The 17,185-nt window shown below is 37.9% G+C and overlaps 2 protein-coding genes across 4 annotated transcripts in view; both read left to right on the plus strand.

Moving 5' to 3' along the window:
• Positions 1-2,653, plus strand: part of LOC113030439 (junctional adhesion molecule-like) — a 6,985-nt gene extending 4,332 nt beyond the window's left edge. For 2 of the 3 annotated variants that reach the window (XM_026181901.2, XM_026181902.2), the window contains exons 4-7: positions 286-633; positions 1,070-1,179; positions 1,274-1,423; positions 1,708-2,653. In XM_026181901.2, the coding sequence (XP_026037686.2) occupies positions 286-633; positions 1,070-1,179; positions 1,274-1,417 (602 nt within the window). In that variant the 3' untranslated portion in view covers positions 1,418-1,423; positions 1,708-2,653. The remainder of the gene's footprint in view (positions 1-285; positions 634-1,069; positions 1,180-1,273; positions 1,424-1,707) is intronic. The other variant, XM_026181903.2, reaches the window with a different exon arrangement.
• A 5,728-nt stretch (positions 2,654-8,381) lies between these two features.
• On the plus strand, positions 8,382-16,774 carry rab38b (RAB38b, member of RAS oncogene family). The gene is made up of 3 exons (XM_026183187.2): positions 8,382-8,805; positions 10,340-10,617; positions 12,006-16,774. The coding sequence occupies exons 1-3, from the start codon at positions 8,577-8,579 to the stop codon at positions 12,153-12,155; spliced, it is 657 nt and encodes a 218-aa protein (XP_026038972.2). The 5' UTR covers positions 8,382-8,576; the 3' UTR covers positions 12,156-16,774.
• The last annotated feature ends 411 nt before the right edge of the window (positions 16,775-17,185 follow it).

The following is a 17,185-nucleotide window of genomic DNA, read 5'->3' on the forward strand; positions in this document are numbered from 1 at the left end:
AACACACTCTTCTGTTCAGCGGAAGGGATGTTGTTATCACAACACTGGCAGAAGACATATTACAAAATGTGCTTTTCACATCACTCAGTTGGTTGACTTTTTCTTTTTAATTATTTTTTTTTTTTACGTTTTTTGTGTGATCAGTAAATCTAATTCTATCAGTCAAGGTAATTCTTTATATTCTGTATATATCCTTTTGTGCGTGCCTGTGTGTTATGATGAATCAGCAAAGATGGGTATTCGATACCAATATTGACTTCTAACTCTATCTGATGTGTCTGACAGGGATCCAGGGTGTTGAGTTGTTCCATTATGAAAAGATGGAAGCTGTAGTGGGCCAGAATGTTTCCTTACCCTGCACTTTAAAAAGTGCTACTGATAACAAGATTGTCAGCATTGAATGGAGTAAGGAAACAAATAAAACTACAAAGCTGGGTTTGCACAGCCAATTTTATGGATTCCATCTATTCTGGCAAAATATTACCATCCAGATTGAGAAAAACGGTACAGATGTACTGGGTTCCCATCTAAAACTTTCTGATGTGAAGAAATCGGATGAAGGCATCTATGTTTGTGACATGGCCACCTTTCCTGATGGATCCAAAAAGGTTAAAACACAGCTAATAATCAAAGGTAAGAGAACCTAGTACACACAAAGCCATATCTAAGTACCTAAACCACCCTGGATTTAATATTTAAATAGAAATACACAACATCTTTCTATCTAATGCTGTATTGTAAATATTTCACATTACTTGTGGTTTCATCAGAGCACTCAGTCTCTGCCAATCTCAGCAGTTATTTACTCAGCAAATCCAAGTAAGAATGAAAACAACAAATCTAGGAGCTCTGCTAAAAGACAGTTTTCTTTTTCATATTGTCTCATAACACACGACACAACACACTCTTCTGTTCAGCGGAAGGGATGTTGTGATCACAACACTGGCAGAAGACATATTACAAAAATGTGCTTTTCACATCACTCAGTTGATTTTTTTTAAATTCTTTTTTTTTTTTACGTTTTTTGTGTGATCAACAAATCTAATTAATCTCATGTTTTCCTCAATAGATGACATTAAAATAACGTGTGATGTGAATGGCACTGTTGAAGTCCAAAATGGAGAAAATGTGACAATTCGCTGCACATCATTTCCAAACGCACAGTACAGATGGACCAAGGTAAAGGAAACTTGGAATTTGAAACTGAATTTAACTCTGACTTCTTTTCAAAATAAAAGGTTTTTATGTGCTACATAATCATGCTTTGCCCCAGAATGATGAAGTGTTGTCAGAGACTGAATCTCTGGAGCTCTGGTGGGTGACTGATGCTAAGGCAGGGATTTATACACTGACTGTCAACACAGGAAGCAAACGTGTGCGCAAAGAGTTTGTGGTCACAGTGCAACCACAAGTTTGAAGACAGGTGAGCGTCTTCAGTTCGTTGCTGCTCTTTGCCTCTTTGTGTCATAATAAATGACATTTAAACTATAAAATCAAAGCCTCAAGTCAAAACGGGTAAAAGTCTTACTATCTGTTCATTTAAATGTCCTATGCCTGCTTACATTGGTTTTTCTGTGAAAGACAAAAAATAGTGATATCTGTGAAAATAGCCAATAGATGTGCATACAATACCTGTACATGCTTTATAGATTCAAGTAACTGTCTAACAAAGCCACAAGTCAATATTTGTGCTCTGTCTCTTCCTAGGATGGATCTACCACCTCCTTTCAATCTCCCTCCAGCTTTAGTCAAGTATACAGCTGCAAGGTAGAGCAAGACTACAACAGAGCCTTTCCCCATCTTTGACACAGATTCAAATATGAAATATGTCAGTTCATTAGCTGAAAAGTGAAGTAATAGTAGAGTAGGGTTTAAACCATGTCTTCTCTACTAATTAGAAACCAGTACAAACCAGAAGTTTTGCAAATGTAGCTCTGTCTAAAGGTGTTTTCAGGATTTTTTTTTTTTTTTTTTTTTTTGAATGAGGTGGCAATTGTTGATTTATTTTTGTGTATATAGCTTTGCAGTTGTAGCTGTTGATGATTTCAATTACTTTTAATTTTAATATATTTCTCAGTACCTTGAGCTATAAACCAACAATTAAATAAAATACAAGTACATAAAACCTGAGTAAATAATCCTGTATATGCTCTGATCCAATTTCCACAATTGTTCTTTTTTTTTTAATTATTATTATAATTTGTATTTCTGATTTACTAAGTTTTACAGACCAATAAACCACAAATGCTACATTTCTGCAACATATAAATTCTTCATATAGAAACATTACGTGGACAAAAGTATTGGGTTACATCACTTAATCTCTAATTCAGGTGTTTTCAGTCCCATTGCCACAGGTCAGTGGTGGAACTGAAAAATTTTATATGTGGGGCAAGATGTCTAGGCAGAGTGGCACATACCTCTTTAGAGTAGTATGTGAAAACCCCCCACATGGAGTCAACAAAATATCCACAAAAACACTTTAAAATTATTTATTGTATAATTATCTCTTCTGAGAAAAACAAAGGCTACAAGAGGCTTTTGGACAAACAAGCAATTAGCTTTGCAACTATTTTAGCCATAGTATTTTAGGTCTGATGTTTGTGCCATTTTTGTAAATACGTGTGAGCAATAAATGATCAAAAACCAGGAATATGATGGATATTGTTTTTAAGAATTTAACCTTCTCTGTATTTTGTTATTTTGTTTTATGGCTAGACAGAAAGCTAAATAGTATCCTGTTTTGTCAATGCTAAGCAGGCTGCAGCTGTACTCTGCAAAGGGGTCAAACAGCAATACAAAGGGAAATTAAAACTATACACTTGTAAAGTTAAAAGTTTTGTCATTGTAATATTTTGAAGCAACATAAAGCTCTGCATTTGCTCAGTATGTGAAAACTCTAAAAGGCTGTGCTAAGAAATGCAGAGGGTTGGTGTGACAGAGGAGGACGTTAGCAGCCAGAATAAGGAGTAGATGATTGGTCTGTGCAGCGCTGACGCTTTTAGTAAATCAGGGCTTTAAATTCTATAACCAAGTAAAGATATTAGTGCAGGCATTGCAAAATATTAATGCAGTAGTACCAGGATTCTCTTTCTCAGGGGATGAACTGATTTAATCTCAAGCAGGCCCAGGATCCTCCTGCAGCAGCCACCAGGCACAGGCTCCTGCAGCAGCCACCAGGCCCAGGCTCTTCCAGCAGCCACCAGGCCCAGGATCCTCCAGCAGCCACCGGGCCCAGGATCCTCCAGCAGCCACCGGGCCCAGGCTCTTCCAGCAGCCACCGGGCCCAGGATCCTCCAGCAGCCACTAGGCCCAGGATCCTACTGCTCCACCAGGCCCAGGATCCTCTAGCAAGGCACCAACAAGTAAATCAACAGTGACAAGACGGTGAACGGAGCGAGCAAGACAACAAGCTCAATGGGGCCTAAGAGAACACCGAACGCCGATGAAATTGAGGACATCAAAAAGTCATTGGACTTTCTAACTGAGGAAACATCGGCTATCAAGCTACAACAGAAATATATCCTAGACTTAGTCGAGGAAATAAGGTCGCTACGTAACCAGAATGCAGAGAAGGAGAAACGGATCGTCTATCTGGAGAGCAGGGTCACGGACCTGGAGCAATATACCAGAATGAACGACGTGATCATCACAGGGCTGTACATAAAACCCCGGTCATATGCTCGGGCTGTGACTGCTGGCAGTAAAGAGGAGCAAGGAGATCTGGATGGGAGCTCTGCGGAGCAACAAGTAGCTGGTTTCTTGCAGTCGAAAGGGATCGACCTGGACTGTAATAACATCGAGGCATGCCACCCCTTGCCCAGGAGAAATGCTAGTGATAAACCAGCTATCATCATAAGATTTGTAAACAGGAAACACAAGAATGCACTGCTGAAGCAGGGGAGGAAACTAAAAGGATCGAACGTCTACATGAATGACCATCTAACCAAATCCAATGCTGACATAGCGAAGAAAGCAAGATACCTAAAGAAACTGGGTAAAATTCAGAACACCTGGACTGCAAACTGTAAAATATTTATAAAGCTCAACAGTACACTGGAGGAAGCCAAGGTGCTGGTCATCAAATGCATCCAGGATCTGGAAAAATATTAACAGGTCACTTGACTACAAAGGCAAGGAGCGGGACAAACAATCTACAGTCATCAAAGCAGGTAATAGAAGACAACAACGGAAGCTAAAGCGTAACGTATTCAAGGATGAAACAATCAATTAATTCATTATCTGGGAATTATACATTGCTACCACAAAGGATTGCTAATCAGGAGATAAATTCACCAGTAAACACGGAATACAAAACACACTTCACAGAGCAGGACATTGATCCAGAACTGAACGTTTTTAACATCAAAAATACCTGCTACTATCATACTGAAGAACAATTCAACAAAACTGTCAAGGTCGACGGCAAAATATCTATAATCCACTTTAATAGTAGAAGTTTATATGCAAATTTTCACAAAATAAGGGAATATTTAAGCAAATTTACACATCCATTCAGTGTGATTGCAGTATCTGAAACATGGATTAATAAACAGAAAGGAGAGGACTTTGTAATAGATGGATTAAATCTTACAAATAGAAAGAATAAGAATGGCGGTGGTGTGGCCTTGTTTGTGGATAAAAATTTAAAATACAAGATGGTAGAAAAAATGACGGTGGCGGTAGATAATATATTAGAGTGTGTAACAATAGAAATTAGTATGGGAAAAGAGAAAAATGTCATTGTAAGCTGTATATATAGAACACCAGGTTCTAATATTGAAATTTTTAAGGAGTGGGTAGATAAAACATTCATTAGGACAAATCAAAAAGTCATGTTCATTTGTGGGGATTTTAACATAGATCTACTAAATCCAAACAAGCAGAGAGCGACAGAGGAATTTATTAATACAATGTATAGCTTGGGACTTTTTCCAGTGATCACTAAGCCCAGCAGGATTACAGCACAGTCGGCAACCCTAATAGACAATATATTTACTAATGAAATAGAAAATAGAACCATAAGTGGTCTCCTAATTAATGACATCAGTGATCATCTACCTGTTTTTATAGTGTATAACAGCAATTACAGGAAGGTTAAACAGCAAAACACAATAAAATACAAACGAGTGAGAACAGAAGAGTCAATAAACGCATTCAAAAGTGATTTACTCAAGCAAGAATGGGAGATGCTGTATAAGGAAAAAAATATTGATAAAGCTTATGAGATTTTTATAGGAAAATTTAAACTGTTATATAATAGTCATTGCCCAGTAAAGAAATATAGTAAAAAACAAAAATATGCAGAGTGCCCATGGATTACAAAAGGATTGCAAAATGCATGTAAGAAGAAAAATACCTTATACAGAGAATTTATAATGAACAGAAGCACAGAAGCTGAAAATAAATACAAGAAATATAAAAATAAATTAACGAGTATTTTAAGGTCATGTAAAAAGGAATACTATGAAAAATTACTGATTATGAATAAAAATAATATTAAAGGGATCTGGAAAACATTAAATACCATCATCAAAAAGGGCTCGGGGCAGGCAGACTATCCTTCGTATTTCGCAAATAATGATAGAAATATTACTAATATGAGAGATGTAGTAAATGAGTTCAATAAATTCTTTGTAAGTGTTGGGCCAGACTTGGCTGAAACAATTCCTGATATAACAGATTCTGTAGAGAAAGAAACTAGACTCATTGACCGCAATCCTCATTCAATGTTCTTAACGGTGGTGGAAGAAATGGAAATCATTGATATTGTTGGGAAATCACAAACAAAAAACTCTACAGACTCTGACGACATTGATATGGAAATCGTTAAGAGAGTGATAGAGGGCATTTCCAAACCCTTAACACACATTTGCAATTTGTCCTTACAAACTGGTACATTCCCAAAACAAATGAAAACAGCTAAAGTAACACCACTGTTTAAAAATGGTGACAGACATCAATTCACAAATTATAGGCCTGTCTCTCTACTTTCTCAATTTTCAAAAATACTGGAAAAAGTCTTTAGTAATAGACTTGAAAAATTTATAGATAAACACAAAATAATAACGGATAGTCAGTATGGTTTCAGATCAAATGGATCAACATCATTGGCATTAATGGAACTGATCGAAAATATCACCAACAATATAGATAAAAGACAATGTATAGTTATTGACCTAAAAAAAGCTTTTGACACAATTAATCATGACATATTACTTGATAAACTGGAGTACTACGGCATTAGAGGAGTGGTGTTAGAATGGGTAAAGAGTTATTTGAGAGACAGGCAGCAATTTGTGAAAATTGGGGAATATCAATCAGAGTGTATGGACATTGTTTGTGGAGTTCCGCAGGGGTCAGTATTGGGACCAAAGCTGTTTATCCTCTATATCAATGATATATGCAGAACATCAGATATACTACAGTTTATTCTATTTGCAGATGATACAAATATTTTTTGTGCTGGAGAGAACTTACAGCAGCTTTTGGAAATTGTCACACAAGAAATGATTAAACTGAAAACATGGTTTGATAGAAATAAGCTATCATTAAATTTGGAAAAAACTACATTTATGTTATTCGGAAATTGTAAAAAAGATGCAGGAGCAAAATTATTAGTAAACAATGTTGAAATAGAGCAAGTTTCGGATACAAAATTTCTGGGTGTGATAATAGATAACAAAATCTGCTGGAAACCTCACATAAAGCATATACAAGCCAAACTGTCAAGAAGCATCTCCGTACTAAGTAAAGTTAAATATTTTTTGCCTTCCAAATCACTCCGGGTACTTTATTGTTCACTTATATTGCCATATTTGGAATACTGTGTGGAAATTTGGGGAAACACATATAAAACTGCACTTCAACCAATATGTAAAATTAAAAAAAAAGCAATCAGGATGATTAATAAAGCAGGATTTAGAGACCATACTAACATCATGTTTTTGAAATTAAAAATACTGAAGTTTATGGATCTTATAAAATATAAAACTGCAAAAATTATGTACAAGGCCAGATACAATATGTTACCAGGAAATATACAGAGGATGTTCTATGACAGAGAAGGAGACTATGAATTGAGGGGGAAATTGAATCTAAGGATTCTTAAAGCACGGTCAAAGGTTAAAACCTTTTGTGTCACTATTTATGGGGTAAAACTGTGGAATAGTTTTACTATAGATCTACAGCAATGCTCAGGAATTAGTAAGTTCATGAAAATACTTCGAAAACTGATTTTGGAAGAATATGATACCGATAAAGATGATCACCCATTGTATGTATAAAAATATCAAATTATATCAATCACGGTAGCCAAGTTTATATAGGTTCTCCTCGTGTATCGTGTGGAGTATGTGATGATGGGAATTAGGTGAATTATGTGGGATCAATAAGATGTTGAGCAGGGGTAGGAATTAATAAGTATGTTCATACTTCTTCCTACTCCTTTTCAGACCAAACATTGTTACATTATGTCAGACGATTTTGTTTTATTTCATTATATATTTTTTGTTTATCTGAACACATACGTGTGTGTGTGTGTGTGTGTGTGTGTATATCTACATATATATTCGTATCTGTAAATGAAAATATATGTAGTGTGTATATATTGTTTTTTGTTTTATATGTCTGAAACAAATAAAGATACAATACAATACATAATTTTTTTTATTTTATTTATTTTGAGCCTCCTATGCATACTGCTATAAAAATGCAAACATATATTTCTTGGCTGAGCTCACGCACAGGCATTTGATGATTCTCACACTCCTCCAGACTATTTTATATTCACACAATAACATAATGTGGCTTGAAGGCATGAGGGCTGGGTTTGCAGGAACATATGTACAGTAGATTCACAGTCTCACTGCATATGCATCCATGTAGATCCTATTAAAGCATTTAATATTATTGCATCCATTGTATACTTCTGCAACCAACCTAAGTACGTATATGCCAGCACTTGTTTTTGTTTGTTTTATTCCCCCAGAGAACAGATAGCAACTACCCAAACAGATGAATATCCAATTCAAATGTGGTTCAAATTTGAAGTTGCAGAATAAATCCGTTTCTGTTAACTGGCTAAAACTAATCACTAAGAGTATTTTTGATACAGACTCACTTATCCACCTCTGCTCCTTGGCTGGTCCATGTTTAGAACACCGTGATGTTCTCAATTAAAAGTTATCCTCAGTTACCCTACCGCAATACAAAACGGTACCAGTGTCTGTTGTGTAATTTTTGTTTTCTTTAAGAGCAAGATTCGGGTATTGCTCTTGTTAGTGCTTATAGTTTCGTTAATATTTAACGGTCAGACGAACTTGTGATGCCAGCACGTAAACGGTTAACCCGTTGTATAAAGGGGCAGTACAGACACTCGCAAAGTCTTGTTACTTCACTGACGTCTCCTCAGAGTGGCGAGGCGAGGTCACAAGTTCCCAAACACAGCCCCACAGCAATCACACACTCCCGCCACAGGGAGGGCGGAGAAAGACGCGCAGGAGACCAGGGGAACGCACTCGAGCCAGGTCAGAGTTACTGAAAACTGCTACCGCTGCTGAGCTCTGACAGGTGGGATGACCAACTATCCTTCACACTCCAATGGTATGCAGAGTCTACGGAAAGAGCACCTGTATAAGGTGCTGGTCATCGGAGACCTGGGGGTCGGGAAGACTTCCATCATCAGGCGCTACGTCCACCACACCTACTCCACTAATTACCGGGCTACGATCGGAGTTGACTTCGCCCTGAAAGTGTTAAACTGGGATTCAGAGACGGTGCGGCTCCAGCTGTGGGACATTGCAGGTAGGGCAGTGAAGAAGCTGAGTGTGTGTTACGTGTTGTATCTGTCTGTAGGTGTGACAGCAGGCCAAATAAACTGGCAACTTGCTTTTCCTCCACAAAAGTTTATGGCGGGTGTAAGGGATCTGTATTATACGCCGTTTACACCATTTTTCCTCCTTTTGGTATTTTAAAATATGAAATGTAAAAGAACTAGTGGAGGAAGAAAAAGTTAGAAAATTTGTAGCAGTGCTGCTTAGTTCCCGAAAAAAAGATCCTTTGGGTAGATAACACTTATCTTCTAAGTGACAACGAGGCATGACTCTTCTATATTTATGAAACGTTCACAACATAGAGATGCACTGTCACTGTGGAGAGCTGGTATCTGACACAACCCACGTTCTCTCTCTCTCTCTCTCTCTGACACACACACACTGCTTAGACAAGACCAGCACACTGTTGTTCAGTCATTCATTTAAGGTATGATGTTGCATCATGTGATTAGAGCCATGTGAGGGAGATTTAAAGGAGTTACAGGAGTGTTTTGTAGCCCTAATAAAAAACAAAACCACCTTACTCAGTCACAACGAGCAAAGTGAGACACACACAGAGGTACATGCCTTATGGGTTTAATTTTTCTTCATTAAATTAAATGATTATGTCAGGGTCAAGTAAATATAGTAAGTCACATCTGATTTAGTTTGTCTACCTGGTTGAATTAATCCAGATGGGCAGATAGGCACTGAGGAGTGAAACATTAATCCTCTTTTCATCATGCGGGGAATACATTTCATATGCTTTGATTGGAAGTCATGCAAAACTTTAAAGCGCACCCTAGGCTTACTGAATGACAGTTTGTCAAGTGACAAATGTGACACATCTGTCTGTGACTTCTCTTACACAATGGCAATTATTTATATACAGCCTTGCACGAAAGGAGGAAGCTATCAATTTCCCCTTACTTATGATGGTAAATGGCAACACTTTGTCTTTCTCAGAGAGCTTTTATTAAAGCCAGAAGTGGCCTCTCATCCATCCATTAGTATTAACTTTTCTGCTGAGAGGACATTTCCTGCACAGCAAGCAGGATGCACACACCTACGCGCTCTGTTCCGGACCAACAAGTCAAATTAGACCGCATCACGCATCTCTGAGGGAATGTGTTGTTAACAGCTAACCTGCTCCTCTAATTTTCATTTCTTGCACAAGCTCAGATGAACCCACGTACATCCACGTGCATACATCTTCCATATAGACTTTTCACATGCGTACAGGGATAAATGCTGTTTTAACCTACTTGCAAATTGCATGTCTAAATTAAGCAAATCAAGCAGTCACATTGGCCATATGTTTATGTGCAACATGATGGTAAGACTACAGGAATGTGCTGTTTCATGGGAATGCAGGCACTGCTGACTGCAGTCAGCTGTATTAGTTGTTTTGCTGCAAACATGCAGGAAGAACAATGAAAATCTGTCATTGGATCTGATGCTGGCAACAACAACGCTGTCTTACGAATGAATGAATCTCCGTGTTTGTCTGTGTTTGTGAATCACAGGTCAGGAGCGTTTTGGGAACATGACACGAGTGTACTACCGTGAAGCCATGGGGGCCTTCATAGTGTTCGACGTGACACGGCCAACAACCTTTGAGGCTGTCGTTAAGTGGAAAGAAGATCTGGATTCTAAATTAATGCTGGCTAATGGAAAGAGCATCGCCACCGTGCTGCTGGCCAACAAGTGTGACCAGGGCAGGGAGCTGACCAACAATGGCATTAAAATGGACCAGTTTTGCAAGGACCACGGCTTTGTCGGTTGGTTTGAGACTTCTGCCAAGGTGCGACCAAAGTACAGTTATAATACGTTTGCTACAGTTTGCTAGTCATTTCCGAAGTATGGAATGAAACAGATTCTTAAACAAACACAGAACATACCTCATTTTCCTAACATCATATAACAGACACACCCTTCCTATTGGAAGTCTTTTTAAGCTGTTATAGTTCCCATCTCTCCCACCAACATGTAGCCACAGCTTCCCTGCATCCTTCTCCACCAGCACCATAGCACCCAACTGTAAGCCCTGGGGGATATTGACTCATCTCTCCCTAATTTTACATATAATATATTAGCAGGGAATAATGAGCCAAGAGCCTAGATGCCAAATGCTGACTATATTGTGCTCCTTTAATCAATCAGTCATTTTAAAATAGTCTTATCTGACTGAAACAGAGATTTATTTTTTTTTTAGTTTTGTTCCTAAGTGTCAGAAGAGAAGCCAAGCTAAGGTAATCAGTTACTTCCCAGAGCAACCATTAAAGAAACATACAACCCCGAGCAAGAGTGCATCTAGGGATACTTCTCAAAATATAAGCACTGTTTAGGATTGAAAGAATCCCAGCCATCTCTGAGTCACACTCTGGTCACTTTAGTCAGAAATGATCATCTCCATAGAGCTAACTGGGCTTTTATATGCTCATGAGATACATTTACAGTGCAGGGTTAGAAGAAATTCCATAAGTTATTGTTAACTGTCTGGTGTTCAAAAACTCCCACATCCTACGGGGAGTTCTGCTTCCAATCAAAACAGAACTGTTTTCAGTTCTGTTCTTGAGTGGGCATTATAAAACCTCAGTTTGATGACATATACATTTTCTACCTGCTTAATGTGCTGGATAATTTGTGTTTTAGGCACCATATAATTTGCTGTAGTTATGATATACATGCATTTGGTGTTCTGCGATCTTGACCATTTAAATTACTAGGTTTAAATAAAATGTTCACGCTCAGTACTCGGTGTGTTTGTCGACATTTCCAGAAGAACGCCGTAAAATTGTTTTACTTTTATGCTGCTGCATAGAATTCTGCTAATATCGCATGCACTTACACATCTGCTGTTGACACTGACGTGTTGGAGCTGCTTGTGGCATCAAGACTCGACATTCTGAAAGGTCAAAGTTTATAAGGTGCAGATTTGCCCAGAAGTGTCAGAGGTAGACTATACAAACAGATGTACCCACTCCTTATGTGGAGCAGCCAGAAGAACGTTTACTGCATTTATTTAAAGACGTACATACATGATGGTGTTTCTGTGACGGTAAAAGCAGTCCGATCGGTCACATTTTTAAAGGTGGGATCATGTAAATGCTTCTAATGCTCTGTTAGTGTTCTGACACAAGGTTAACAAAACTGGGACGTTGTTTTAATGAGTTCTTCTCTCTCATATAGGACAATCTCAACATCAGTGAAGCTGCAAACTTCCTAGTCAAGCACATCATGGCCACAGAAAACGACATCCTGAAAACTGTGGTACCCGACATAATCTCTCCGCAGCTCAAGTCCAACAGGCAGATGAGCTGCTCTGGCTGCTTGAAATAATGAAAGGACAGATCAGTGTGAGAACTGAAAAAGAATGGATGCACAGCAGGACTAAGAGGCAAAGCCATCTGAATCTTACAAGGAAAGGGGAGCAGTGGTGGTGTGTACTATGAAACGATTGGAACAGTTTAGGCTCTTTGGTCCAAACTAGAGTTGAACATTTTAGTTTGTTGCGCTTTTGAGGAGCAAACCAAAGCTTGCAGACTGAAGTCACTTGAAGTTGCTCATTTATTTAACACTTTTTGTTGTAACGTGCCATGCTGCGAGTGTGAAGTTTCTGCCGGAATAATGAAATAACACTGCTGTCTGTGCTTTTCGTCACGATGTGGTGTGTTGAGCCAGAGAGCATAGACACAAATCTCTGGTCATCTCTGCCTATTTTTTTTTTTTTAACCTAATTAAATTTTTACTCTTACAACAACAGCTCGCTTTGGAAAAACACTGGCAACATCTTCACCTCATGAATGGTATGAAAGTTCTCCCGATACGCTTGATGCAACACACCCAAAGGACTCAATGCAAATACACATCTTTAATTTTATTCTGCACTAGCCAAAGAAAACAGTACTGACCTCTTTCAGAGGATCCCATTTATTTATTTATTTTTTTGCTATTTTCTAATGATGTGAAATTTTCACTTTTTAAAAAATAAATAAAAAAATCAAATAGGTTGTTTATATAATTAACTTTGAGTATTTAACATTGGGTAATGTATCAAGATAAACTGCTTCAAATCTGTCACACAACTAACGAACTTTAATTTGTTGGTTATATCTGTAATAACAGTTTGGTTGTGGCAAGAAGCTGCAAAGAAGTGGAGTGAAATATTTTAGGCACACAAACATCCTGGAGCCTGCTTGGTGTAAACAGACTTTTATGGCCATGGAACAGACGTGCTGGAGCAATTCAAGTTTATGTGGTCAAAGATTTCCCAGACATATGTCTTTGTCAATAGTAGGGGAGTGGTTGTCATACTGCTAAACACTGGGTTTTAGGCTTATAACATCTAAATGGTAAATGGACTGCTTTGTTATTGATCTCTCACAGTGCCTTACACTACAAGCTACACTCACATAGCATCTTACTCGCAAGGACAGTTCAGTTCATTTCAGCTGGAGCCGTGGACCAAACCATCAGTTTCCGATTACCAAAACTTCACAGTGTTAGTTTGGCCCACGCTACCTCCTGAGTCACACTTTTATCAGAAGTGATTATTAAGTGTCTGTGTATGTAATTTTTCTTCATCAGAACCTAACCCCTTGTATCCATGGTAACTGGAGTCTTTTTGGAGTATCCTCCAACATCTTTGTGAAGCTATTTCTCTCTCTTTGCAGGCACACATCAACGCTCATACCCATATAGGCAGGTTTCTGTAATCTCTGCATCCTTGTTCCTGTTCTCCTCTTCTTTTTATTGTTTCACTGTGTTTTTTACTCGCTTAGCTATTTGAAGTTTTTCTTTTGTATGTTTTCTGCTTTTTTTTTTTTTTTCCTTTTGCTTGCTTCTATTCTTTGATTTACATTTTATACATTAGGTACATTATTCAGATACTGTATACAGCATCTTCTACATACTGTGGGATTTAGTACTTAACCTGATTGTCCAGTTGCCTTGCATTGAGCCTGCTCCTGTGTACTACTTGCTAGTATTAGCCTCTCAATTCATGCCATTCTTTTTCTTCTTCTGTGAATTAAGACATAAATTTAAGTTAGCTCTCATATCCTGATCTGGATCAGCCCACTAATCTGGATTAAATTAATTGTTTGGTTTGTTGGCATTTCTGCAAATGTACTATGAGAGGTTGCTTTCATAGCTGACTGAGGTTTATATGGCAGTGTCATGTGGTAGTGTGAGTTTTTATTGGTTATTTACAGCTTGCATAAGGGTGGATTTAAACAAGGGCCTCTCCACAGAAAAATGTCACATTTTTTAGCTCATCATGAGAGCGTCTAAATATCATGCATCTCTCATATGATATCAGAATGGCAGCGTTACACTTTACAGGCACAGGAAAATGTGCTGTGAGAAGTCATTGTATGGTGTGTTTGAGAAGCAAAGAAAGACTTAACATCCCTTCTTTAGTTGTTATGCTGTGTGCAGATTGTACTTGTGTATTTATTTTAAAGCTGTGAAATCAGTTAACACATATAAACCATGTTATCTGTTTTTCTAACACTTTCATAAAACTTCATAAAACAATGATTTTATTCATCCACTTTAACCTGGAACAAACATTTATTTTCTGATCACTCTGAGGACCACTGTAAGACAGTGAACAGAAAATCAGTGTCTAACTTTTATTAGTTTAATAAAAATTATACACTGAGTTTGTGTGTGTGTGTGTGTGTGTGTGTGTGTGTGTGTGTGTGTGTGTGTGTGTGTGTGTGTGTGTGTGTGTGTGTGTGTGTGTGTGTGTGTGTGTGTGTGTAAGGCTGAATCAGGACTCTAAGATTCTCATAAGGAAGCCACATGATTGTTGATTAATCTCTGCCCGAGGGTTTAGAAGATTAGGTCATCTGCTTGTGGCATGTTAAGGCATCCTTACCAAGAAAGCATCAAAGCATTTTAGAGCTCAGTCATCTGAAAACCATCAAGTTGTATTTTGACGAAACAGGATTTCCAGAAAAGTGACAAAGGACAAAATAAGATAAAGAAAGTCACTGGGCTACCATGTGCTTCCAGCCAGAAGAGGTTCAGTTGTCTTTTGTCTATAAATCTGCGGAGCAGCAATCTAGGGATGGAAATGTATTTTTCCAAAGGATAAACACCCATTTGATCTTTTGTTGTTGTTGTTATTTAAATTTTTATTTGGAATCAGGGGTGTACATGCTATTCACACCACAACAGCTTTCACATTATAATTTTCTTTGATAACACATGTAAACCCAACATCAATGAAGAAAGTAAGTAAATAAGGTAATATTAACATAACTTTGAGGAGGTTAGCAAGTAGAGAGCGGAAGTATCTGCTCTAAATGATAATACATCGTCAATCCAGGATCCCAAGACTTAAACATTACTCCTTTTCCTTTCCTTTCCTTTTCCTGTCTTAAAATAAATGTCAGCTTCTCAATCATGTAAATGTCGTGAACTACAATAATCCAGTTTTTCACCATTTTCTTGTCGGAGTCAATTAAATTTTGTACAGATATTTGTTTTCGAACTCATCCAGTGTATCTGCTCTTAAACGTAAATATAAGATCTCAAAAGAAAAGGGGACTGTTATCTTAAATATTCTTCCTATAGCTATCTTTAGCTGAGACCAGTGTTGCTGGAGTTGTGGGGAAGTCCAAAACACATGAAAATGGTTTGTATTTTTTTCTCTATGAAACCTCCAGCAACACAATTCTTTATTTAGGAAACTACTTTGTGCAGGTGTCCTGAAAAATCTTATGTTCTCCAATTGATGTTCTGACGGTGATGGTGAAGAGGATTGTCTAACTCTGGAAGGCTGTAACATCTAAATCATAATTTTCATATTTATACCATTCATTTGACCCTTCTTGTGCTGTCTTGTGCTGTCAGGGGGCAGGATAGAAACACAGCATGGCATTTCTGTCACTTAGGATGCTTAAGATCCCAAATCAAACCAGAAAAATATCCGCAAATAGCAAAACAGCCCTCGACTGTAAACAGGTCAGGGTTTGTTTTTTCCTTTAATTTGTCACCAATCTGTAAATGAATCACTGAAAAGCTGTTTGAGGTTATTAGTCACAAAATATGGCATACAAAATAAAACAAATGGCCATTTTTATTTCATTCTCTGTTTATTCTTAAAGTTTAAACTCACTGTGTGATGAGAGATGGGGTAGATTTAACTCTTGATTTCTGGAATTTGGAATCATGAGCACATTAAGGCACACTGTGTGGCTCTCGGGCTCTGCCAAAGATCCACCTACAGAAAATGCCCATATATTCTCTGTGAGACAGGAAGAGAGAGAAGGTGGTAGTAAGAGAAGATCGAAGAGACACTTAAATGTTACAGCAACAAAAGGTTACCAAGGAGTCAGTGCAGGTAAACCAACAGACACGCTGAAGTTGTCATCACAACTGCTTTAAAAAAAACATTTAAACATTTCACACTGATTAAAACAGATCACTCTGTACTTTATTAGCACACAATCAGCTACCTTAATTAATCTCATGTGACAAGTTTGATAAATCAGTTACGAGTATGGAGATCATAAAAATGACTTGGTCTGATGATCTGACAGTGCCTTTCTCCCTGTGGTCACTGCCAAGAATTGTTCATGTGGAGCCACCTCTTGTAACGTTAGGCACATTGCAGCTGCTTTTACTTCAAGACTCAGATACCAGTTAGTGACCAAGAAGTGAAACAGTTCATATGAATTACATTTGTATTTTTATACAAATCCTAAACTTTACTTGCAATAAACTGGGGTCGTAAACAAATATGACTCATTCAGTGCATTTCCAAGCTGTCCAATTTCTGCAGACAAAGAGAAAGAAAGAAAGAAAAGTGCAGCCACTCGAGAATGACTGGATTTTGAACTTAATCACATTTCGTGAAATCTTTCCCAGGCTTAGGACCACCTGCTTTAAGGTGATTTCCTCATCTTTAAGCCCTTGGAACTTATCGTTTGTCGGTTCCCACCCAATCAATTTGGCCAAATTAACCCACTTGACCTTTTGCACCCATTTTCATACATTCTTTCACCCTGAGTAAGCTGTGAGAATGACTGTTATTGCTGCAATTAAAAAACCTTGGTGTAGTGTTATCGTGCTGTTTTTGCTCACATAAAAGAAAACTAAGAGATGACATAAAGACGCTGCTAATTAAATCAGCCTCCTGACAGAGAAAAAAGGGGGGAAAGGGGCAGTGATGAAAGAGGCGAAAACAAAGGAAGATCAGGCAGGAGATTAAAAAGCACAGAGGTGAGACAAAGTGGTAGAGATTGTCTACAAATTTAAAGGGACTAATATTAACAATGTAGTGTAGTAATAAATCATTAATATGTCTGTCCAATTTGAAAGACGAGTCCTCTGAAGACCCCGTAAGCTCAGCTATC

The sequence above is a fragment of the Astatotilapia calliptera genome, chromosome 10 (assembly GCF_964374335.1).
Source record: "Astatotilapia calliptera chromosome 10, fAstCal68.1, whole genome shotgun sequence".
In the NCBI taxonomy this organism is placed as follows: Eukaryota; Metazoa; Chordata; class Actinopteri; order Cichliformes; family Cichlidae; genus Astatotilapia; species Astatotilapia calliptera.